Here is a 25,000-nt window from a genome sequence, read left to right as displayed (position 1 = left end):
TGTCTGTCTGACTGACTGTGTCTGTCTGTCTGTGTGTCTGTCTGTCTGACTGTCTATCTGACTGACTGTCTGTCTGTGTGTCTGTCTGACTGACTGTCTGTCTGACTGTCTGTCTGTGTGACTGTCTGTCTGTCTGTCTGTCTGACTGTCTGTCTGACTGACTGTCTGTCTGACTGTCTGTCTGTGTGACTGTCTGTCTGTCTGTCTGTCTGACTGTCTGTCTGACTGTCTGTCTGACTGACTGACTGACTGTCTGTCTGACTGACTGTCTGTCTGTCTGACTGTGTGTCTGTCTGTCTGTCTGACTGACTGTCTGTCTGACTGTCTGTCTGACTGTCTGACTGTCTGTCTGTCTGACTGTCTGACTGACTGTCTGTCTGTCTGACTGTCTGTCTGACTGACTGTCTGTCTGACTGACTGTCTGTCTGACTGTCTGTCTGACTGTCTGACTGTCTGTCTGTCTGACTGACTGTCTGTCTGACTGTCTGTCTGACTGTCTGTCTGTCTGACTGTCTGTCTGTCTGACTGACTGACTGTCTGTCTGACTGACTGTCTGTCTGTCTGTCTGACTGTGTGTCTGTCTGTCTGTCTGACTGACTGTCTGTCTGACTGTCTGTCTGACTGTCTGTCTGACTGACTGTCTGTCTGACTGTCTGTCTGACTGTCTGTCTGACTGTCTGACTGTCTGTCTGTCTGACTGTCTGTCTGACTGACTGTCTGACTGACTGACTGTCTGTCTGACTGTCTGTCTGACTGTCTGTCTGTCTGACTGACTGTCTGTCTGTGTGTCTGACTGACTGTCTGTCTGTCTGTGTGTCTGTCTGACTGACTGTGTCTGTCTGTCTGTGTGTCTGTCTGTCTGACTGACTGTCTGTCTGACTGTCTGTCTGACTGTCTGTCTGACTGTCTGTCTGTGTGACTGTCTGTCTGTCTGTCTGACTGTCTGTCTGACTGTCTGTCTGTCTGACTGACTGACTGACTGTCTGTCTGTGTGTCTGACTGACTGTCTGTCTGACTGACTGACTGTCTGTCTGTCTGTCTGACTGTCTGTCTGACTGACTGTCTGTCTGTGTGTCTGACTGACTGACTGTCTGTCTGTCTGTCTGACTGTCTGTCTGTCTGTGTGTCTGTCTGACTGACTGTGTCTGTCTGTCTGTGTGTCTGTCTGTCTGACTGTCTATCTGACTGACTGTCTGTCTGTGTGTCTGTCTGACTGACTGTCTGTCTGACTGTCTGTCTGTGTGACTGTCTGTCTGTCTGTCTGTCTGACTGTCTGTCTGACTGTCTGTCTGACTGACTGACTGACTGTCTGTCTGACTGACTGTCTGTCTGTCTGACTGTGTGTCTGTCTGTCTGTCTGACTGACTGTCTGTCTGTCTGTCTGACTGTGTGTCTGTCTGTCTGTCTGACTGACTGTCTGTCTGACTGTCTGTCTGTCTGACTGTCTGTCTGACTGACTGTCTGACTGACTGTCTGTCTGACTGTCTGTCTGACTGTCTGACTGTCTGTCTGTCTGACTGTCTGACTGACTGTCTGTCTGTCTGACTGTCTGTCTGACTGACTGTCTGTCTGACTGACTGTCTGTCTGACTGTCTGTCTGACTGTCTGTCTGTCTGACTGTCTGTCTGACTGTCTGTCTGACTGTCTGACTGTCTGACTGTCTGTCTGACTGACTGTCTGTCTGACTGACTGACTGTCTGTCTGTCTGACTGTCTGTCTGTCTGACTGTCTGTCTGACTGTCTGTCTGTGTGTCTGACTGACTGTCTGTCTGACTGACTGTCTGACTGACTGACTGTCTGACTGACTGACTGTCTGTCTGACTGTCTGTCTGTCTGACTGTCTGTCTGACTGACTGTCTGTCTGTGTGTCTGACTGACTGTCTGTCTGTCTGTGTGTCTGTCTGACTGACTGTGTCTGTCTGTCTGTGTGTCTGTCTGTCTGACTGTCTGTCTGACTGACTGTCTGTCTGTGTGTCTGTCTGACTGACTGTCTGTCTGACTGTCTGTCTGACTGTCTGTCTGACTGTCTGTCTGTGTGACTGTCTGTCTGTCTGTCTGACTGTCTGTCTGACTGACTGACTGACTGTCTGTCTGTGTGTCTGACTGACTGTCTGTCTGACTGACTGACTGTCTGTCTGTCTGTCTGACTGTCTGTCTGACTGACTGTCTGTCTGTGTGTCTGACTGACTGACTGTCTGTCTGTCTGTCTGACTGTCTGTCTGTCTGTGTGTCTGTCTGACTGACTGTGTCTGTCTGTCTGTGTGTCTGTCTGTCTGACTGTCTGTCTGACTGACTGTCTGTCTGACTGTCTGTCTGTCTGTCTGACTGTCTGTCTGACTGTCTGTCTGACTGACTGACTGACTGTCTGTCTGACTGACTGTCTGTCTGTCTGTCTGTCTGACTGTGTGTCTGTCTGTCTGTCTGACTGACTGTCTGTCTGTCTGTCTGACTGTGTGTCTGTCTGTCTGTCTGACTGACTGTCTGTCTGACTGTCTGTCTGTCTGACTGTCTGTCTGACTGTCTGTCTGACTGTCTGACTGTCTGTCTGTCTGACTGTCTGACTGACTGTCTGTCTGTCTGTCTGACTGTCTGTCTGACTGACTGTCTGTCTGACTGACTGACTGTCTGTCTGACTGTCTGTCTGACTGTCTGTCTGTCTGACTGTCTGTCTGACTGTCTGTCTGTGTGTCTGACTGACTGTCTGTCTGACTGACTGACTGTCTGTCTGTCTGTCTGTCTGTCTGACTGTCTGACTGTCTGTCTGACTGTCTGTCTGTCTGACTGTCTGTCTGACTGCCTGTCTGTCTGTGTGTCTGACTGACTGACTGTCTGTCTGTCTGTCTGACTGTCTGTCTGTCTGTCTGACTGTCTGACTGTCTGTCTGTCTGTGTCTGTCTGACTGACTGTGTCTGTCTGTCTGTGTGTCTGTCTGTCTGACTGTCTGTCTGACTGACTGTCTGTCTGTGTGTCTGTCTGACTGACTGTCTGTCTGACTGTCTGTCTGACTGTCTGTCTGACTGTCTGTCTGTGTGACTGTCTGTCTGACTGTCTGTCTGTGTGACTGTCTGTCTGTCTGTCTGTCTGACTGTCTGTCTGACTGTCTGTCTGACTGACTGTCTGTCTGACTGTCTGTCTGACTGTCTGTCTGTCTGTGTGTCTGTCTGACTGACTGTGTCTGTCTGTCTGTGTGTCTGTCTGTCTGACTGTCTGTCTGACTGACTGTCTGTCTGTGTGTCTGTCTGACTGACTGTCTGTCTGACTGTCTGTCTGACTGTCTGTCTGACTGTCTGTCTGTGTGACTGTCTGTCTGACTGTCTGTCTGTGTGACTGTCTGTCTGTCTGTCTGTCTGACTGTCTGTCTGACTGTCTGTCTGACTGACTGTCTGTCTGACTGTCTGTCTGACTGTCTGTCTGACTGTCTGTCTGTGTGACTGACTGACTGTCTGTCTGACTGTCTGTCTGACTGTCTGTCTGTGTGACTGTCTGTCTGTCTGTCTGACTGTCTGTCTGTCTGTCTGACTGTCTGTCTGACTGTCTGTCTGACTGTCTGTCTGTCTGTCTGACTGTCTGTCTGTCTGTCTGTCTGTCTGACTGTCTGTCTGTGTTGCAGCCTCCACACCTCAGACACCAGGCTCCACAGCATGCCTCTGCCCAGATTGTCCACCACCACGTCCAGCCAGGCCCCGAACCTGGAGCTCTGGCCCAGCCTCCTCGCCAGCCACCCGTCCACTCCTGCAGAGGACGCACCATGAGGTCAGTGACCACCACTGTCACTCACCTAATCACCAGCATTCACCCATCATGCCCTTCACTTAAAACCAGGCTCGTCGTGTCAGGAAGCCGCCGGACTCCGGCTCAGACCCGGCGCCAGTCACTCACCGTCCAGGGCGACGGAGCCCGAGTACAGCGGCACAAACACGGCCGGAGTCCCGGAGCAGCGCCATGCCGCCAGCACCAGCCCGACCCTCGCGTACCCTGGGGACAGACACACCCCGTTACCTTCCACCGGGTCAGTCTCACGACGAGCTTTCACATCACACCGGCGCTTTCAATGCTCAGTTCAGTTCCTTCAACTTCAACCATGAGTCTCACCGACAACATTGGGCCAGTACAGCAGCACACGGAGTCCCATGTCCGGCCAGTGAGGCAGGAAGCAGACGGCCCGACCCGTCTCCCCTGCGCCTCGGTCGCGTGTGCACTCCGCGCCTCTGGCGGTGTTTACGAGCTGCTGTGGGCGCGCTTCATGTTCGTCACTCCTCATGGCGACGTATAAAGCTGGACCGTGCGCAGCGCGTCACGCCAAACTCCAGTCTAAAATTTGGAGATTTAAGAACCCCCAGCGCCAGTACAGTTCTCAGCATTCAACGCGCCAAGCTAACGAATTAAACGTTTGAAAATGTATTAAATTGTTTCCGAAATTGTAAAAATCCCCAAACAAAACCAAAGAGATATCCAGAGATGTTCTAGGAAGAGGGCATCTCGCGTATGAGTCAGCCGAGCTTATATTGGTACATTTTTTAATGGAGTTCGGCGTAATGTCTCCCCGTAAACATGGTAAGGGGAACCAGCTACCGTTAGGCCGGTCTGTGGTTGCTATGTGAATATGAATTGAATGACAACTGAATAAATAATAAACACGACTTCCCATAACACTGAGCCCTGTCGCCGCGGTGGCCGCAAGATGGCGCCCCCCAGTCTTCTTCTGCGCTGCCCGCACGGTTCGCTGTGACTGCGCATAATGAGCCAAAATCTATCGTTTAATGTTTGTAAAAGCGGAGCGAAACACTTTCTGGAGAACCCGACGCTGAATTAAAACTCGTCCGTGTTTAATTTCGGGTGTGTTTCCGAGTACTTTGACGGCGCTGGTCAACTGACCTGGATCATGTGACAGCATGGAGGCGTCGCTGGAAACGTTCACCCGTTCACCGCGGACACACACCGCCAGGAACCTGCTGCACAGCAGATGGACCGGGCGACAAACTCTCCTGCTCAGCTCGGCTTGTCACGTTTATTTCCTCACATTGCAATGAAATGAGGGGAGCATGGGGGCCAAAGAGTCGAGGATAGGATTCCTGTCGTATGACGAGGCCGTCAAGAGAGGTAAGCCGAAAAACAAGCGGCTAAATCCACCTCGGCTGCGCTAGCTTAGCCGAATGTCTGCTATCATGCTAGCCTGGCACATAGGAGGACGTCCTGACCACACGGCGCAGTCAAGTGATTTAAGTGGCCTTGGTTACTGGACAAGGTGGACGCATGTCAGAAATTAACACACGGTCTCTTCTGCACCGCTAGGATCTATAACTGAATTCGGCATAGAAACATTACGGAAAGATGTCTGGGTTTTAATTAGATCTTAAGGTTAACAGTAGCTAAGCCTGTATTTTCAGCTGTCGCCTTTCCGCCATAGTACACTACGTTTGGCTGCAGTAAGGAGCGATTCCTTGTAATTAAATCTTAAATACACTGTAGTTAAAAGTCTATATGTGGATTCTTTTTATCCCGAAATGATGTATTCTTCATAGTAAAACCGAAATAGTGCTGACTGGTATTTTATGACGTGCGTGCGTTTGCTTACAAGCAGTGTCACGTCAAATTGACAGATTTTTGTATGGAGCTTGGTGTGACGTTCTCTCATACCTGCGAAAGCGGTACTTGTGTAGCTAGGGGTGGGCTGGCTTGACAGTATTTCATCAAAACAGTAGTGCAGACAGCCTTGTATGTGTGCTAACTTCTTTGACTGACAACACGGTGTGCCTCTTAGCTTTTATCACCTTAGCTAGCTACCGCTGAGTAACGTAAATATCTGCTGCTAGCTCAGTTGTCAAGCTAGACAGTTAGCTGGCTCGCTGCAGCTCAGTTCCCCCGGAGGGAGAAGCCTCAGACTGTTTGTTTGATGTGTTTTTGCTTCACGTCGATCGTCGGTGTTTGCTGGTGGACTGAGGAGCGGTGAGGTCGGGGCGGAACAACAGACAGAGGCGCTTTCCTGTCGCTGCACTCAGGCGCTTATACATTAGCTTGTGGACATTTTTTAAGCTGAGGGAGCCACTGGTTCTTCTCTGATAACAGGAAGCAGGGACTCCTTGGTCTGTATCTACTGTGCATTTCACCTCCTGTAGACTCAGGTGCATCCGCAGAAATCTGTCGGTCACATCCAGAAGTCTCGATAACACGATCTGACCGCCAAGCTGAGTGTTGGTGCACTGATGTTCGCTGTAGCTGGACATTCATCAGGAAGCTCATAGAGATCTTCTCCCTGATTGTTGTTGCTCTTTGCTCCCTGGGTTAGCAGCCCTGACCTCCGGGCTGTGAGAGGCTGTTACACATTCATCCAGGACAGTGTCACCTCTTTACCAGGGAGGTGAGACCGGTTTGTGCTAATGCATTCACATTTAGCTCAATGATTATGGTCTATTTGAAACAAGTCTTTAAAATGGTTGTTTTCACACAGAAAACAGGCCTGTGCACGAATAAACCCGGACCTGTTTTGTGTTTTTATTACCTACACGGCACATTTTCAGTGTCAGCTCCTTGTGTGGTGGTTTTTTAAACATTCCTCAAGCTGATTGCCATTCCCACCCTCATGATCCCATGTGACCACACACACTTACACACACAGGGGGTGGAGGAATTATCCAGCCATCCAGCCCTTATCTGACCAGTCACATGGCAGCATTCCTAATTCCCACAGCAGGCCGGACTGTAGCCGTTGCAGGGCCAGTTTCATGGAAGCTGGCTGCAGTAGGATGATGGTCGGGGAGCATCCTGCTGGAAGGCTTTGATGTGTTCCTGTTGTAAACTCAGAGTTCCTTCAAGCCTGATTATGTGAGGTTGAACGTATCCTCTCAGTTCACTTTTACAGTTTCTAACCACTAAACTGAGTACCTGCAAGAACATATCCAGAGTCCAAAGTAAAACTAATGTTTTTGTAATTACAGAGATATCACAAGTGTCTGATGCTCAAATATTTCCATCTCCTCGTCCTGTTAGATGAGCAGATTCTTAAATACAAGAACTCTGGATCAGTGCTGCAAACGTTTGTGCATTATAAGTGTGTTGAAATCAGTTACAATAAAGATTTTATTGCAATGGATAAGAAATAATAAAGTTGCCATGTTGAACAGACAGTTCTGCTGCTGTGTTTGTTCCTCATTGAACGTCATAATGTCATAGGCTTGGCCATATGAATATGCTTATTATGTCTTTCAATGTACAAACCTGATAGAAGAGACATGATTGGTCATGAATGGAGATGACACATTCATGTGGTATTGTGAAATTATCCGGAAGATGAGTTTGAGTCTGTGTTGCGTAACATTTAGGTTAATGTTTAAAGTAATCTCCTCCTTAAATGTCAGTTTACAGTGGAGACATCAAACTCCCAGAGGTAACAGCTGACTGTACATCATGGCACCGGATAATACCTGATAATGTTCAATTACCAGAACCTGTCTGACCTTGCCAGAGGTGTTGACTAACCTCAGCGGTAATTTGAGGAGCTCCTGTGTTGCGTTGCCTTATTTTGTAACACTTTGCAATCTGTTTTCCACATGAACGTGCTCATAGAAACTTTGCCCAAATTGTCTCTGATCCCTGATGAGAAGCTGGATTATTCAGACTCGGCCTGAATATGTTAACCTCTTGTTGTGAGACAGGCCCTTGTTAAGAAGTGTGTGTCTGCTTACAGGCAGATTGTAAGGATATGTACATGTGTTCATAGTGTTTTTATGAATCAGATTCTACTTCATAGTTTTTCCCCCCCTTCATAGGCCACTGGACCCTGTGTGGTTGGCCGCCTCAGAGTTTAGTCAGGCAGCCGCTGTGGTCATCACTGACAGAGCCTCACCTGAGAGCTGCAGCCTTGTGTTCCTGCTGGACGTCAGCAGGTCTTATCAGCCCGCCTGGTAGACCGCTGCTTTGCATTCTTAACCTTGTGCTCCTGGATGTGGCTGTAGATTTGTATACTGCTGCCACACAGGCCTCCAGTGAGATGTTTGCTATGGAAACATGGGCAGGTTGTTTAGAGTGTGGTCGTTTGCATGGTTGTTTATCACAGAGGTACATTTTTAGTTTGGCTGTGGGGTTATCTGGAATAGACTGAGTGCGATTTGCAGGATCTGTAATAACACAACTTGAATGTTTATTTTTCTTTTCTAAATGACTCAATGATTTTCACATTGAATGGTCAGTTTGACAGTTTGTTGAATGGGCTGTTTCATCTGAGAGTTGCTCAATCGGTCAGTCACAGACTTCCTGCTGCTGCTATAAATCAATAACACATAGTCTTGAGCCATTAGGATTAGCAAAGCTGCACAAGGATGTGTGTGTTGTTTCTTCTCCTTTTCTCTCTGTACAGTGAAGCGGTGCACTGAGCTTCACAGAACCGTGAAGCTTCGTCTAACAGGAACAATAAACCGAGTTTTCCGAGTGGGTGCACCGCAGTTATTGTGTAAAGATGATAAAACGCTGCGTTATACCAGAGACTGATCGCAGCAGCTGGGACGTTCTGACCGACTGCTCAGTAGTTATCACCACATTATTACATGAGTTCTCGGTAACAGTGGGTCGGACCACACCCATCTTCAAATTCAGCCTTTATTTTGATCTCAACTACACACCTGTGAAGTTTCGTGTCTGTATCTTCCACAGCAGTGACGCTGTTGTGTTGACAAAATCTGTCGAGACAGACACACACACCTGACACACACCTGCCAAAGTACTCAAAACCACCTCTGGGTTAGTTTCCATTACGGTTAGTGTCTTTAGGACCACATTTGCCACAATCAAGTCCTTCGTACACGCTATGATAAGACATCAAGAGTCTTATGTAATACTGTATTTTCCCAGATAACCGTGTGACCGTGTGGGTCAGGTACCAGGGCTGAAGGACTTGCAGAAGAAATTATACTGTGATTATTTTGACAGATAGTGTGATATGAGTTTTAGTGGGAATTTAGTGAGAATTTTTGAATTTAATTTTCACTGGAAAAAAAAAATATAAATGACATGATTTTTGTTGGGTCTGTACCAGACAAACATGTTCCTGTGCTTCATTCATGGTCTGCTGTTGTGACACATTTTCACCTCATTAAAAACTGCAGCTCCTGTGATTTGGATATTTCTCTTGGTCATATTGTGATTTTGATCATATTTTAATTCTTCAGCTCTTTAAGTTACTATGTTTGATAACTATCACAGGTTTCCTTCATCGGCATCAGGTTTTGTGTTTTTTAAACCAAAACAATAAAGAGGAACTCACAACATGATGTTAGATGGTTACCATGGTGATTCCAAAAACTCAACAACAACTGGAGAAATGGGCTGGTTTTCCAAAGTGATAAATTTGTTGTTGTGCTGATTATTTGCATCATTGATTAATCTAACAATCATTTCTTGATGAATTGAGTAACAGTTTGGTTTATATAATGTCATGATAGTGACCCCTGTGGAATGACCTGGTTTTCTTTATTAACTGGTCATAGTCTGATCTGATCCTAATCTAAGTCACAAACTTCGACAGACACAGCGACTCTAAGATAATATCACACAAACAATTATAATCTTGAATAAACACATTCATTAAACCTTCTCAGTGCTGTGGAAACAGTCAGTGAAGCTTGGTGGAGGTCTGGACCATTCTTCTGATGGAGCCGGTCCAGCTCAGACTCTCAGGGTGTCTGGTGTGAGCAGCTCTGAGCTCCGTCCACAGCAGCTCTACTGGATCCAGGTCTGGGCTCTGACTGGACCGCTCCAGAAGGTGGATTTACTCTGAGGTTTAAGGTCATTGTCCTGCTGCTTCAGCAGCTTCTCCTGAGCCTCAGCAGGAGGACAGACACCCTGACATTATCCTGAAGAGGCCTTGATAAGCTTGTGAATTTATTTTCCCTAAAGCCCTGAATCCCGATGCTCCCTCCACCCTGCTCCACCTGTGGGAGGAGGTTTTCATGTCTGCGGTGACCTTTTTACACCACACACAGAGCTGCATGTTCTTCTTGTCGGGGTGTCAGGCAGCAGAGAGCAGCGCTGGAGCCGTGACAGTTACATTCAGGACCAAGCAGAGCTCTAATTAAAGCTGCCTCCAGCACAATCATTGTTCATTATTGTAACTTAGATGAAGCTCTGACCATTTTATGAGACAAATTTTATACAGAAATGCAGGTGATTTCAAATGGTTTATTTCCATGTTTCTTGCAACTGAGGTGAAAAAGGTCAAGTGTAGTTTTTTAGAGTCAGAGGTCTTCAGACGGCTTAATTTATCCGACCAACTGACCAAAGCCCAGTGATGTTATTATATTCAGTTCACTGTTGTACGTAACAAAGAAGAGCATCAGATTCTCACAGGTCAGATTCTGTTTTCTATTTTTGCTTAAAAAATGACTAAAGTGATTATTCAGTCATCAGAATAGTTGCTGGTTAATTGTCTGTCGATCGATCGCTGCTGCAGCTTTAGTTGTGAGTAGCTTTTTGCAGATGTGTCACAGCTGTGAGCCTCCCGTCATTTTCATCCTTATTGTAGCTGCAGTTTCAGTCGTCAGCTGGAGGACACAAGTTTTTTTCCCCTAGTTGAATATCACTGTTTTTATTTTCAAATATGTTTCATTGAGCTAAAGAAAGTCATACACACAGTAAATCGTTGGACTAGTGCTCATTTTCATAGTAGAAAAGAATTATAAAATCATATTAATAGATATACAGTATAAGGATTGTCCTTGTAATTTGAACATCATCCAGGAAGAACAATTCAAAGAAAAACAAAACAATAAATAATAAGTGAACAGATAAAAACAAAAATTTACACTGAGTGAAATTTGACAAAAATAAATGTGTAAGTGCTAAATAATAAGTAAGAATAGTCTAAATTCAGTTTTGAAGGACACAAGTTAATAAGAGTAAAGTGATGGATGGATGATGAATGGATGGATGATGGATGAATAGAAATAAAAAAAAAACAATATAAAGGAAGGAGCAGAGTAAAATTAGGCATAAATAATTAAAAAGACAAATCCACTGCTCAGCAGGAAGTGTGAGCAGTCAGAGAGCTGGTGTTTATTCTCACTGATGCCTGTTCATTGATTCATTGAGCCTTGATTAGAGCTGGTCCACTTCTCTACATGATAAGGAAAGGAGCTTCAATGCTTCCTATCTTATGTCCTTTAGCATAGGAAACACTTTACAAAAGGAAAGGAGAAAATGCCGTCCCACAATTCCTTGCTGCAGCAACATTTGAAACGATGCACGACTGTAGTTTCACCACAGCTGACCCACGTAAACACAGGAACCACAGAACAGCTGTTTTATATTTGTGACACGATCCAACACTGATGGAAATCCTTGTCTGATTGGCTGAGCTCCAGATTTATTCTCATTCATCACGAGGAGCAAGCAGCATCATCATCATCATCATCATCATCATCATCATGACAATCTATACATAAGAGACAGAGCACCACCTCAGGCCTGGACGAACTTGTAGCACAAGCTGGGACGTGGACTTCACACAGAGGAGGAGAATGACAGTCGAACACAGGATGGTTCAGTGTGACTGTGTTCAGACTGTGTGTGTTGTTTTCTGTCAACACACAAAGACATTAAAGCAGTGACTTACACAAACACACAGAGCACTCTGAGCAGCAACACACGGCCTAATGTACAACTTAGAGTGGCACCTGCAGCTAATGCTTCACTTAGCAGCCTAGCATACATTAGGTTAGCTACACACTACAGCCCCAACATACATCTTAATGGAATTAACACACTTATACACAGACATACAACCTAACATCCAGCAGTTCTGCCTGAGAACCAGGAATAAATGTTCTTTAGCCGGATTAATATAAAACAGCATATTTACTCACAGCACTAGATTAGAGTTACATCCAGTAACTACTCATTTCACACTATCAATAAAGTCTCTGTAACAGCATTTGAGAATGTAATTAACTCACAAATGTATATGAACTTGCTTCAGTCATTAACGCACAACTTCTAACGAGGACACAACTGAATGAGCCCAGTTCAGACTGTTAAAGGAAGTCCTCAGGTTTGTATCGATGCAGAACCTTAAACGAGTTGAGGGAGGTTTAGAGCGTTTTGTAGGGAGACGTTTGAACACACGCACTTTGACTTGTCATCATAGGAGCAGAACCATCGTTAGTTTTAGTATTTACACCTGTGTCTTTCCTGCTGTCACCTGTGAGGTAGAAATTCCAGGTTAGCTACAACACAGACACAGTTTAATTAGGAGGATTCCTTGGATCAATTCATCTATTGGCTGTGTAAATGAAAACAGACACATGTAGTTGTAGATGTTGTTTGTCTCTCTAGTCCGTTTAAATCCCAGCAGCCTCGTGGTGAATGTTTGGTGTCATGGTTGCAGGTGAAGTGAGCTTTTCAGGAACAGGGCTCCCTGTGTGTTTGTGCCTGCAGGCGTTTCTGTTGACAGTTCAGCGTGACTGAAAGGTCACCGGGGCTCATGTGAGCTCAGTATTTTGCATGCTGCTCCAGAAGCCTCTGTGCTCGCTGCCGGGGTGTTTCCAGTCTTGCTGATAGCAGCGATAGCCGACCAGGCCCGGCTTATGTCATAGGACAGAAAATATCGAGTCACAGCGGAGGGCTCTGCCGCTCGCTGCTCGGCTGCCATGTTGATTTAGTGAGGTGGTATTACACCAAAAACCTGCTGGGAACCTGTGTGTGTGTGTGTGTACAGTGTTAGAAGGAAGCAGTGATGTGTGTTGTTTGCTGCTGTATGTTATGGTCCCAGCCTCTGTCTGCAGACTGTGTGTGGGGGAGCTGCAGAAATCAGAGCCATTGTTCACTGTGGATTGAATGGTAACGGCTGCAGTTAATGCAGCCCAGTGTCCACCCATTGTATCACAGCATCACAATACACAAAGAGTTCTCCATGATCTGGACCGCTTTGTTTTCCTTCTCCATCTAATTGTAACAGTTCTGCTGTCATCCCTCAGTGGTGTTTGTCATCAGAACGGCTCAGTAGTATAGTAGAACACTTATCTCTAATTCAAGCACACGTTCTTTATTCACTGTGACACGTCTCTAACTCGTCCTCAGAGTCTCATGAATTTGAAAGTGTCGTCATGGTAACATATACCGAGTCCAGCTGTTAAAGTTATCGTCTGGTTGATTGGCTGATTCCTTTAATCATCATCATCATCATCATTAAACAAGCTAATGTTAGCCTCAGTGAACGTAGTGTGTGGAGCGTTGCTACATCAGATGTCAGCAAATATTTCTGATCAGAGGGTGGAGGAGAGCAGGTGGAGGTTGGCTCCCTGATGGCAGGCCGTCCGTTCACCTCTGTCATTGTGGAGGTGAGTGAGCTCTGGTCTCACCTGAGTGAAGGTGCTTCATCCAGTCTGAATGATGAGCCCTTCACCTGCAGCACGTGACTCCTCTGGGTGTTTATGATGCATGAGAAAAAAGCTGCAACAGCTCTGAGTACTGACTGCAGGTTGACTCTCATAGGGATGAACTAGACTCAGTCTGCTCATCATCATCATCATCATCATATCAACCCATATTTACTGCCGTGCTGTGCTTCGCGGCTGGGCAGAGGTGTGATGGTGTGACAGCTTCACAGTCTCCCTCAGAGTCTGGAACTTTCCAACAGGCCCAGACAAAAGGACTGAAACCAGACAAACAGTTTGAGATGAAGTGAACTGTATCAGGATGGAGATAAAGTGGAGGAAGAGTCGTTTAAAGCACTTTACTAAGATCAAATGAGACTAATCATAACAGTGATATCAGTGTTTTCTATGTGTCTGTATTCCTCTGTAGAGACGTCCCAGACTGGGGATGTTGTGGTTCACAGTGATGTCCCTGAATGTGTCTCCAACTCTGAGAATCAAACACTCAAAAATAAAAGCTGACATCTAACACTTAGTCATCTCCTGTTTAGACATTTAGACATAGTTGTTTGTGTTAATTAATTTTAGAGGGTATGTTATTTAATCTAAGGTGACTCAGAGGTTCTGGTGAATCTGCCAAATGTTTCTCTGATTCATCGTTTGGTCTCTAAAACGTCCTTCACGCTTTCCCTACAGTCTGAAGTGATGCCATCAAACAGCTTGAAGATGAAGATGTTCTTTTCATAATCACATACGTCTGAAAAAACAGCTTCAGCTTCCTGTCTAGAGAATTCACTTCCAGTCGGGTGGAGGTGCGTCACACCTGGGAGCTGTCACAGTTTGACCTGTGGCTCCACTGAAGTGGTCTGGGGGTCAGGGGTGAGGAGGGAGGCTGCGTACCTGCTGCTGAGACTGGAGACTTTCTTTTAGCTTAATGTCTTTTCCGTAAGCAAAGCAAGGATCTCATATGTTTGCATATTTTAATGTTTTTACAGCACGTTGTGCGACAGGCTGAGAACATGAGGAGCTGAGCTGTGCAGTCATGTCTGACTGTGAACGCATCATTGATTGTTTTTAAGCTGAAATCAGTCGGCACATCCTGCAGAGCTGAAAGAGACTCTGATTCTGTTTCTGGTCGTTTTTACGCTCAGACCTGAGATCATGATTTTCTCCCTCGATCCCCCTGGAGAGAAGAATTATTGATCGTCAGAACAATGAGTTGTTCAGCCCTGATATCTGCTCAGATTGAGACACGCATGATTGTGTTTTCATGCACCTGTCTTGTGACTGAACTGGGTTCTGGTTTGAGGCTGATTTTGGTGGAGTAATTGATGTGTCTGCTGATCCTGGTTTCATCTTCTCACCCAGGTAAAGTTTCTAAGTGCAGAATGAGTTGGATGGGATGTGGACAGTCTCTTCTTTAAATACTTTAACTTCACCTGAAAACAACAACACAGCACACAGACATGGTCCACCTGTAGAACGTGGACAGCTTCTTTACCTGGACATAGATCAGGTTTTATATCATCAAGCTTCCATTAAAATAACTTCTTTCATCCTGATTATCTCTGTTTTTTCATTCCTCCGCTGTGTGAATCCCAGAGAAGCAGAGAACATCATCAGCAGACTGTGCATTGATTTAGATTCTCCTTTGACTTTGACTCTGACCTTTTCTAATTAGTTTTTTATGAGCTCTCTTTCTTCTCAGGGAGTCGTCCTCAGAAACGACACTCAGTCCCTCTGTAGCTGTGTGTGTGTGTGTGTGTGTCTGTCTGTGTCTGTGTGTGTGTCTGTGTCTGTGTGTGTCTGTGTCTGTGTGTGTCTGTGTCTGTGTCTGTGTGTGTGTGTGTGTGTGTCTGTCTGTGTCTGTGTCTGTGTCTGTGTCTGTGTGTGTGTGTCTGTGTGTGTCTGTGTGTGTCTGTGTGTGTGAGAGCTATAGAGCCTCTCCTGTTAATCCAAGTGTTTAATGAGCACATCACTGTTCATCATCATCACAGAGGCCACAGCAATGAAGTTGTTTTTATTACTGACCAGTCTGCAGATGTTAGCTTAGCTTAGCATAAAAACTGGAAACAGTGATGACTGTATCCACCTTCCAGCACCTGTAAAGCTCAGTGATGAACATGTGACTCTGTGTTTGTGTAATGTCAGTGTGTAGAAACAACACGTGGTTAAGTGCAGGGCTGTTTCTTTTCCCTGAGTCTTTTTGTCACCAGTGGAAACTCCAACACTCCAGGAAGTCAGTGAAACAGTTCTGCACATTACCCCCATAAAACCACATCGTGGCCTTCTTACACTTCTTTTTTTTATGTTCTTCTGCTTCCTGGAAATTTGAACGTTCGCCCAAATGTTGAATTGTTCCTTTAATGTAGTTACACATGAGCTTTAATTAGCTCCTTTTCACAGTCAGTCTGCACATGAACCTCTTCTGCAGGTCTTAAACCTCAAAGAACACGAGGGAATGAGGAGAATTTGTATGAAGCTGTACTGTGGAAATAAGATGAATGAGCAGTAACACCCGGACCACCAGCTGATCTCCTCTTCAACTGCTCTGTTTCCTTAAAGCCCCTGAGGATCCTCCAGTTCCTCATCAGTCCTGCTGCTTCTGCTGCCTGTTGGTTCTCTGTGGTTTGTACAGTAGGAAGCACAGAGGGTGAGGATGAGACCAGCTGCTGTAGTACGTTGTAGTGTGTCCCTGTTTAACTCTGCCACCAAATCTTCACTGTAGAAGATTTGCAGTTGTATGAGATAAGGTGTCTTCTTTTGGTCAATTACAGTAAAGTCGTTTTATTTTCTTTCTCTGCTCTTATCTCATCTTCATTATCTTGCTCTGTTAAAGTCAAATTGGTGCAGAAAGAGACAAGAGTTCAGTTTCCATTGAGTTTCTTCGTCCGGTTACATGAACACACTCCATGTTTATCAAGTTTGGTCTGTGGATTTTTTTGTGTTTGAGCAGAATTATGTCTCTGCAGCAGAACGACCTTAAAACAAAGTGACGGAAATCAGACCCATTTTTTTTGTTAAGCAGCTGAATGAGAAATTTATAAAGAAGAAGTGAATTTTAGGTTGGAGAATATACCGGTTCCTATATACCTGTATAAACTGAATATGCAAAGTGCATCTACACTGTTGAGGAGAATCCAAGTAGAAGCTGTTTTATTGTATTTATTTTCTTTTTAAAATCTATATAAACCCTTGAGAAGAAGCTGTTGTAGAACTTTTAAAAGATTATTCATTTGTTTGATGACTGTGACTGTGATCTGAAGCCACATGGACTCTACTGCCCTCTACAGGCTGGTGTCAGAACAGTTTCTAACCAGCTGTAACAGCGTTAACATTTTAATGTTTATACAAAGAGTTAATAAGTGGTTTATTACACATTATAATGTCGTTGTAAGCAGCTATAACAACATATTAAGTGTTTATTAATGCACAGTGTTTGCCAGCCATTATAACATCAATTATAAAGACATTTCTTATGACAGCTGTGTTTCACTATGTGGTCGTTAATTATCTGTTTATGGAGAAGTTTCTACTGACAGATGTTGACAAATATAATAAATATCCGCTTATTACAACTACGTTGTAAACATGTTAATAAATCCTTCACTGCACCTGCTGTAATCGGTCCATATAATATCACATACAGTGTGGCTGAAATCCATTTTATTATCTTGTCTACACGGCAGCAGATAACGTCTAAGGTCCAGTAGTCTGTTGATTGTTTTGATGATGATTTAGGCCAGAAAATGTCATAAAATAATTTAGATTTTTAAAGTTTTTAAAATTGCCAATTTTGTCTCATTATCAGTCCAAAATTCCAAATTTATGTTTATAAATCAGCCATGTCAGGTAGTTTAGAGATTCTAGAAAAACAATTCAAATAAAAATGTGAAAAAAATATGATAAAAATATTAAAAATAATAACAATGCAAATACGTACAACATGCAATTCAATTTTATTTGTGTAGTTCAAAACATATAAACATATCTCCAGGCACTTTACAGGCTCAGGTTTGTTATAGAGAGAAACCAACAGTTCCCACAAAGAGCAGCACTTGGTCACAGGAGGAGGAAAAACTAATGATGATAATAATAATAATAATAAAGAGTGCAACATGCAATAGGAATGGGGGAATGTGCAATCCTATAGTTGACAGTATGAAGTATAATAGTTTTTTTCTATTTAATGTCATGTCATTAGAGCTATAGATTTATCCCATTATACTGGTTTCAGTGTGTCCACCTCTGTACTGGTTGTTGTCCAGTTCAATAGAGCTGCTGCTGTAGCTGGAAAACTCCATCAGTGTTTGATGTGGTGACAATAGAGCTGCTTGCTCTGCAGCAGGGTCATTGTTGTTGTTGGACTCCTTCCTGGTATCACACACACTCTGTGACAGACCTGACCTGAGGTGGACGACTGTACCAGAGCGCAGCACAGGACAACAGGACGCGTGTTTTATGAGGCGCAGCACGGCTGAAGCTGCTGAAAGTCACAGCTGATCCCGTTTCCCCTGATGTTGTCATCACACAGCTTTGTTTTATATCTGTGACAGTGGAGCTGAGTGGAGTCTGGATTGTTTGACCAAAGCTTTAATATTAACTATGAAAACATTTGAGTGTGTTCATGTTTCAAGTTTAGAAAGAAAAGATGAATCACATGATTTTTTTGCCTCAGTTTAACTTAAATATTTTTTTTTTCATTTTCTCACAGAGAAACAAAAAAACCCACAGTGTTATCACATTCACACATCAAACCACAGGTTCTATGAGCAGCTGCTGGATGTTGTTAAATGAATTATCTCTGCTCTGTCATCTGGTCTTTGCAGTCACTGATGTGGAACTGAAGCGGCTGAAGGATGCCTTCAAGAGGACCAGCGGCCTCTCCTGCTACATGACCCAGCAGTGCTTCTACAGGGAGGTGCTGGGCGATGGAGTTCCCCCTAAAGTGGCAGAGGTAAGCCACGCTGACGTCACACACCCGGAGCGGTCGATGTGAAGAGGTGGCTGCTTTAAAATGACTCCGGTGGTTTTAGTGAGGGGGAAGTGAAGAACCAGGGTGATAACTGGAGTCTGTCACAACAGGCACATTCACCTGCAGTCTCCTGTGTTGTTTTTTAATTCAATGCCAATCATCAAGAGGAGGGATCCAGCTGAGGTCCTGGAGCTTGATCCTTAATAGTCTGATAGTCTGAATCACACGAGTCCAGCTCTGCTCCACCAGAGGACTTACAGGTCTCATTAAAAGGTGTCACAACTTCCTTAATGATGTGCTCCCTGTTGAAAGAGCGTGATGAGGCCGGATGTTACACAGCCAGGCATCAATCCTGAGTGTAAACCGATGAGAATTCCCATGATGCCCTGGACTGAATCTGGGTTCTTCTAAAGTGGTCCACAAAGTGTCAGTGTCAGAACTAGTGTTTCACAGGCAGAATCCTGTAACTGGAAATAAAAACTAACGGGAATAAATATCTTAAAATGCTGCTTAGAATAAGTTTATATCTGTCAGTGGTGAAGCTCTAAATCAAAGCAAATTTCAACCTTGGGCAGAGCATTATGGGTAAAACAATATGAACTATGTAACGCCTGAATTCCCATCATGCACATCTCTGGCCAACGTCCAGAATCCACCGCCTCCGGTTTCCCTCAGACATCCTCACCTGATCGTAGCTGACTCAGTCGTTCACCTTCAGTTTGTCAAACTTGTCGATCTCAAGCTGAACATTTGAGGCGTATTGTTCTGGAGTCTGATCGTATTGAACATGCTCCTTGAATAATAATTTGTGATCGATATTTTTCTCAAATAACATTAAATTACCTTCACAGAAATTCTTAGACTAACATCTACTGCTTCTCCCTCACTGAAGCCCCTTTTCCACTAAGACTCACTAACATCAGGCTTTTGTCAGTGATGGAAGAGGGAACAATCAGCATTCACACCTGGGTCACATGACACAACAGCACCCGGATGAACACATTCATTTTCACACCTTGCGTGTAAACACACCTGTCACCTGCCCAACACGCTGCTGCTACACTGCGCTGAGGGATGAGCTGCAGCCTCGAAATGAGTTTCAAAAACACACAATCACCGACTGAAGCGTCTCACATATGTTTCTGCCCTGCGTCGGCGTCTTTGAGCAGGTTTACTCACGTTTAAAATATCTATTAATACCTGCTAGCTTCAGTGTGAAACAGGTATGAGGAACCAACAGTTGAACTGCAGGAGCTTAGTCGTCTCCTACTTGACTTCATTTCACTCTCGGTGTTCGTGCAGTGGAGGCTTTGAACTGCCACTGAAATCTAAATGTCACACTGGAACATGATTGGCTTGATTGAATCGTGACACTGATATTTTGTCCTGAGCTCATATGTGAACATTTGAAACTGAGATTTCAGTTGAGCTCAGAGAAACTAAGATGAACTAATTTTCTCCAGAATTAGAAACTATGTGTTCTGTCATTTAGTTGTAGATATGAAAATCTGATTTGTGTGTTTTTTGTAGTGTGGTTTGAAAATACATTTCCCTGAATGCATCAGGTCTTTGATGAGTCACTGTCACCTGCTGATCCGGATCCGACAGGTTTTAGTTACTAAGACAATGTCAACAGTTGCCTATGTTATGTTAGTTATGTGACTTTTGTGGAGGCAGAGCATCAAGAGTTCAGGGTTTCTGCAGATTCTGATGCAACCAGGACGTCTCAGAGAGCTCAGTCCTTCAGGATGACTTGTCAACACGTTTCCTTCAGAGCACATCACCAGGGCCGGTGTTAGTCATCCTCTCCTCCATCTGCTGCCAGAGTCTTCATTCATCACTACAGCACACATCTTCCCTCCTCTTTCTCTCAGCATCTTTCTCCTTCCTCCTCTTCTCCTTTGTCTCCATGGCAGCAGTTACTGCGGCGACAGTTGTCCAGATGTAAGGTTACTGCTGCACATTCTGATAGTTCAAAGAAAAACTGAGCTTCATCAGTAAAGAAGCAGATCTCTGCAGCATTTAAACAAAAACTAGATCCATCCTGTCTTTAAATGTGTTCTTGGATAAAAACAGGAGGTGGCTCAGATCAGCTGGATTTACTGATCTTTCTTAGCATTAACATAATTTAGATTTAGAAGGAGTCATTACCTGAAAAGTTGCTGCATCAGTTGCAAACACAATAAAATGATGTAACATGGTGAAGAGGAAATATGTCGGCAAACAGGAACAGATCCTCCTCAACACTTTCTCAATAAGACTCAATGGGTTATTGACTAAACAGCATCACAACTCACTCAGATCCACTTCAGTCTTAGTCTCAGCAAAGCTGAACAGTTCAAGCTTCTCCAGACTGGAGGTCAGAGTTATTGTGTTGTGAGTTTATCACTCAGACGCCACTGAAGGAAATCATACAAGCATCCAGTCTGCATCATGTCAAAGTCGGTCATGATTTACAAGATCATCAAAGAAGTGAGAGAAATTCATTCATTATAGGTGAAAACTGTGTCACATGACCTACAAAAGCAGATCTACAGAGATTTACAAGTGTGTGATGATTTGTGGGTAATTTATGGTGATCACAACGCCAATCCACCATCATGCTGTTGAATCCTCAGGGTGTTTAGGTTAGGTTTTTTATTTGAATTTTAATTTAATTTAATTTTTTTTTTTTTTGCTGTAACAATGTTGTGACACATTTTTACCTTTATCCAAAAATTTGAATATTGCAGTTTCCCATATTGTGATTTTGATTATTTTGATGAACTGTGCAGCTCCAGCTCAAATGCCCTGAGCAGCGAGTCCCCAGTTCGACTCCTGGCTTCATGTCATTCCCCTGCTTCCTCCCTCCCTCTCTGTCTCCACTGTGTGGGTTCATTCCTCCACTTGGGACCCTTTTACAGACAGAACTGAACCTGAAGCTGGAGGCTCATGGTGGAACATGGTTTCATGGTTCTTGTTGGTTTGTCCTTTTATTTGTTTCTCTTACTTCTCTCTGCTTCATCAGAGAAAACGTGTGATTTACTGTTTGGTTTTCAGAATAAAAAGGGACCATCCCACTAAAGACCTGACCTGTGACAGTGGGCATGTGTACTTCCTGAATGCAAATCACAGTTAATGTTAGAATAACACTAGTAACAGAATGACTGAGTTCACTGCTTCAGGGGCTTCCCCACAGTTTCATGGTAGATTCCACATTCCACATCAGGTTAAAAATAGATGTGTGACGTGTAACATGTTTTTAGGAGCAGCCCACACAGCTGGACAAAAACATCTGGGCCAGCATGATAAACACACATGTCACTGACTGACTGAGGGATGAAGTTACACCGTTCATCGGTCGGCTGAGTGTTGGAGTTTCCCTATTGGCTGTAAACTCTTCAAAAAAAAAAAAAAAACTCTTTCAAAATGATTTGCTGTGTAAACTCAGCTGCTGGGACAAACCAAAGCTACGTTTGATAAAACAGTTTGTCAGTAAATTGCCCCAAGCGAGAGGCTGGGCTTTCCCTCCACAGACACACAAACTAACCGCACAGCAGCTACAACCAGTAAATTCTCAACCTGTGGGAAATACGCACATGTAAATAATCTCATCATTATAAAAAAAACACAGTTTTAAGCAGAAACATCCAAACACCTGGTAAATGTCTCCTCTTGTCTCTTCAAGTAAAAAAGAAAAAGATAAATTTTAATTGGCCCCTACAGCTCTTTGACATCAACAGTGACCTGACTCATGATACAAATAAACCATCTGTGAAAACACTCTTCTGTGTCTTTGTGACTGAGACACTGAGACAGACGTCACGCTGCCGTCACCAGGGCAGTAAACGCACCGTCAGGCTGAGAAGCTTCTGAAACGACAGGAAAACATCAGTTCTTACACAAACGTTTCAGACTGTGTGAGCGTGTTCGGAAAAATCAAGCAACTAAAGAGTCGACTGTTTGTTTGTTTTGGTTTGTCCTGGACAGATTTTTAAAAAAGGGTGAACCTGAAGCAGCACAGGTCAAGGTGTCCTGTCACTACCTTTCCCAAAATGCAGCCGATGACATCTGTTCCTGTCTGATTAATGTCCTCATATTTTCACATTTCTTCCACCTGGTTTGCACCACAGGCTTTCTGTTAAAGTTTTAAACTCTCCAAACCTTCGCTGGTACAATAACCCCCATGACATCACCGGGGTTATTTTCAACACCTGACAAAAGTCCCTCCGATCCACAGAAGACATTACAGAGCTGTATAACAGGCTGAGTCAAAAGACAGAAATCAAAGAATATAACATGTTACAGTGACTTAAGCTTTCAGTAAATGTTGATCTGAACTATTTCATGATGACTCTGATTCTACAAGGCTGCAGGGTGGTGTTATCATTATTATTATTTTTATTATTAATGCATTTTCCTGCAAAAGCTCATTTATAATGAGACAGTTTATAATCAGATCAGTGGTGCAATCAGTATATTATTCATTCATTTTTCATTATTCATTATATTTGTTGATACTTTGATTGTAAAATGTTTAAATGAGGAAGAAAGTGAAGCAACAGGATGTTTTTTTTAGCTTCATTATTAAAGTACAGTTGATGATGAACTGCAGTAGGGGAAGTTTGGTGCTGGATTTACTTTGAATAGTATGACTCACTTCCTTTTTTTTAACCACATGTGAACCTCCTCTGCTGTGTGTGACCCACTTTAATGGATACACTTCATTAGCTCACTGACTGCAGAGTCACCTCTGCACAGTTGACATGACAGATGTGTAACCACACAGAATACACATTTGTCATCCCCCCCACCGCCAACCCACCCCTGGATCTGCTATTTTAAACTCAATATTTATCTCTCTCGCTCTTTTCTGTCCTGATTTCAGTTGCTGTAGGTTGTAAATTGGCTGGTGTTTGTTTGAGGTGGGTTGGGAGGAGAAATGAAGACAAAAGCAGATTATTCTTAAACCAAAAAAACAATTCTTGAACAAGGATCTGCACCAACAACCAAACTAATCTTGTGAATTGATAGACTGTTATAAGTCATCTCCACTGTTCTGCAGCCAGAGTGTGATTATGTTTGGGACACAAAGCCTCTCACAGTCTGCACATTCACACAGGTTGTCTCCGATGCAGGGCTCCTTTATTAGATTATAGTAGATTTTACATGAGGTAATAATGGAGCACCGAGACATTGTTCTTGTCTGAAAGACAACGATGTTGACGTGGAAACGAGAGGAAGCTGGAATTTCTGTCATCAGCTCTGCAGATGAATGGACGTCTGCTAACTCATTCATGGTGTCGTCCACAGGGTGAACTCAATGTGATTGTGATGTTTGTCCACGTTTGTCACATTCTGCTGTGTGTTTTGTGTGTTCCAGGTTATTTACACCTCATTCGGAGGCTCATCTAAAGGGCTGCACTTCAACAATCTGATCGTGGGTCTGGTGCTTCTGACCAGAGGCCGCGATGAGGAGAAGGCCAAGTGTAAGTTGTGTATGAACAGCCCGGTTTCATGTCGTCAAGTCCATCACAGTCTGAACGTCTCCAATCAGCAGCAACCGAACAAAATGAATCATCAGCCATAAACTGCAGATACCAGATCAGAACTCACGTGTAGCACATGGCAGATCCCTCAGGTGCAGTTTCAGGTCCCAACACCTGATCAAAGAATTTAACATGAATATAATGGTTATATATTTATATACATTATCATTATATAGATTAAATACAATATTGGAAAACCTGTTAAAATATGACGCACACATACACACACATGCCCAAGTTCAATGCACTTTATGACTTGTTGCAAAAGTAATGCACAAGCTATTTTTTATCTAAGCTTCTGTGTCAGAGGACAAGGTTCATTATAAACTGTCTAAAGGTTCATTATAAACCAGTGTTGGTCAGTTTATTACTTCAGGAGTGTTTTACACGTCGTCTTGAGACCAATGTTAACATCTTCCAGACTGCTCCATATTCCATTCTATTCATCCTTTTACTTCCTGTTCATGAAAGAATTGAACAAAGTCATGATCTGTGTTTATGAAGATTGTGAGTCTGGTTGATGGATCCTCACAGTGTGAGGGTAAAGGTCACAGGTTGTGGCTGAGCTGAGGCCTCTCAACAGGATTAATTCAAATGCAGATTTATTCCTATGAAACAGTTTTATTTAAAGATCAGTTGATCACAAACTGTTGCACTGTTTGATGCCCCCACTGATATAACAGGAATTTAAAACCACACATCTGCTGATCTGATACGTGAGTTTTCAAAATAAAAGTTTTATTTTCCTAAAAAATGAGAAAAAATAATTTATAAAAAACAAGCCATTAGTTGACATAAACACTGACTGATCAGATCAGTTGTACACAACATAACACAAAACACTAACACTTTAACTAACAGGAGAAAGAGAACAGGACAGGTAAACTGGAATAAACGTCATTAATCAAAACCAAAAGTTTCCAAATACAAATATAAAGTTTAAAGAAATACCACAATTTGTGTTCCTTAATGTCAGGGTTACTGCTAATATAAGTCACTGTACGTGGCGAGCACCTAACAGTTACAACCTCAAATATCAGCAAAAAAATTATTTTGCACCATTAAACAAATTTCTCACCATCAACCAAACATTTACTCGTCCGACATGTTTCTGCGTAGATGACGTCAACAGCTGG

General features: G+C 43.7%; 2 protein-coding genes across 6 annotated transcripts in view; one reads left to right on the top strand and one right to left on the bottom strand.

Annotated features, from left to right (window-relative positions):
• The window catches only part of LOC139614524 (CDP-diacylglycerol--serine O-phosphatidyltransferase), a 12,113-nt gene extending 7,434 nt beyond the window's left edge, over nt 1–4,679 (bottom strand). For both annotated transcript variants that reach the window (XR_011687071.1, XM_071471858.1), the window contains exons 1-3: nt 4,093–4,679; nt 3,880–3,975; nt 3,620–3,732 (exon numbers count right to left, since the gene is read on the bottom strand). Coding sequence is in view for 1 of the 2 variants with exons in the window: in XM_071471858.1 (XP_071327959.1) it covers nt 3,620–3,732; nt 3,880–3,975; nt 4,093–4,261 (378 nt within the window). In the remaining variant the exon portion in view is untranslated. The remainder of the gene's footprint in view (nt 1–3,619; nt 3,733–3,879; nt 3,976–4,092) is intronic.
• An 87-nt stretch (nt 4,680–4,766) lies between these two features.
• Nucleotides 4,767–25,000, top strand: part of usp32 (ubiquitin specific peptidase 32) — a 50,088-nt gene continuing 29,854 nt past the window's right edge. The window contains exons 1-3 of one of the 4 annotated variants that reach the window (XM_071471850.1): nt 4,767–5,100; nt 18,191–18,318; nt 23,699–23,804. In XM_071471850.1, coding sequence (XP_071327951.1) covers nt 5,043–5,100; nt 18,191–18,318; nt 23,699–23,804 — 292 coding nt within the window. In that variant the 5' untranslated portion in view covers nt 4,767–5,042. The remainder of the gene's footprint in view (nt 5,101–18,190; nt 18,319–23,698; nt 23,805–25,000) is intronic. The other 3 variants (XM_071471852.1, XM_071471851.1, XM_071471853.1) reach the window with 3 other exon arrangements.

The sequence above is a fragment of the Trachinotus anak genome, unplaced genomic scaffold (assembly GCF_046630095.1).
Source record: "Trachinotus anak isolate AG129_WGS33_773 ecotype Australia unplaced genomic scaffold, CSIRO_AGI_Tana_v1 ptg000034l, whole genome shotgun sequence".
Lineage (NCBI taxonomy): Eukaryota > Metazoa > Chordata > Actinopteri > Carangiformes > Carangidae > Trachinotus > Trachinotus anak.
This window is presented reverse-complemented; position numbering and strand designations above follow the sequence as displayed.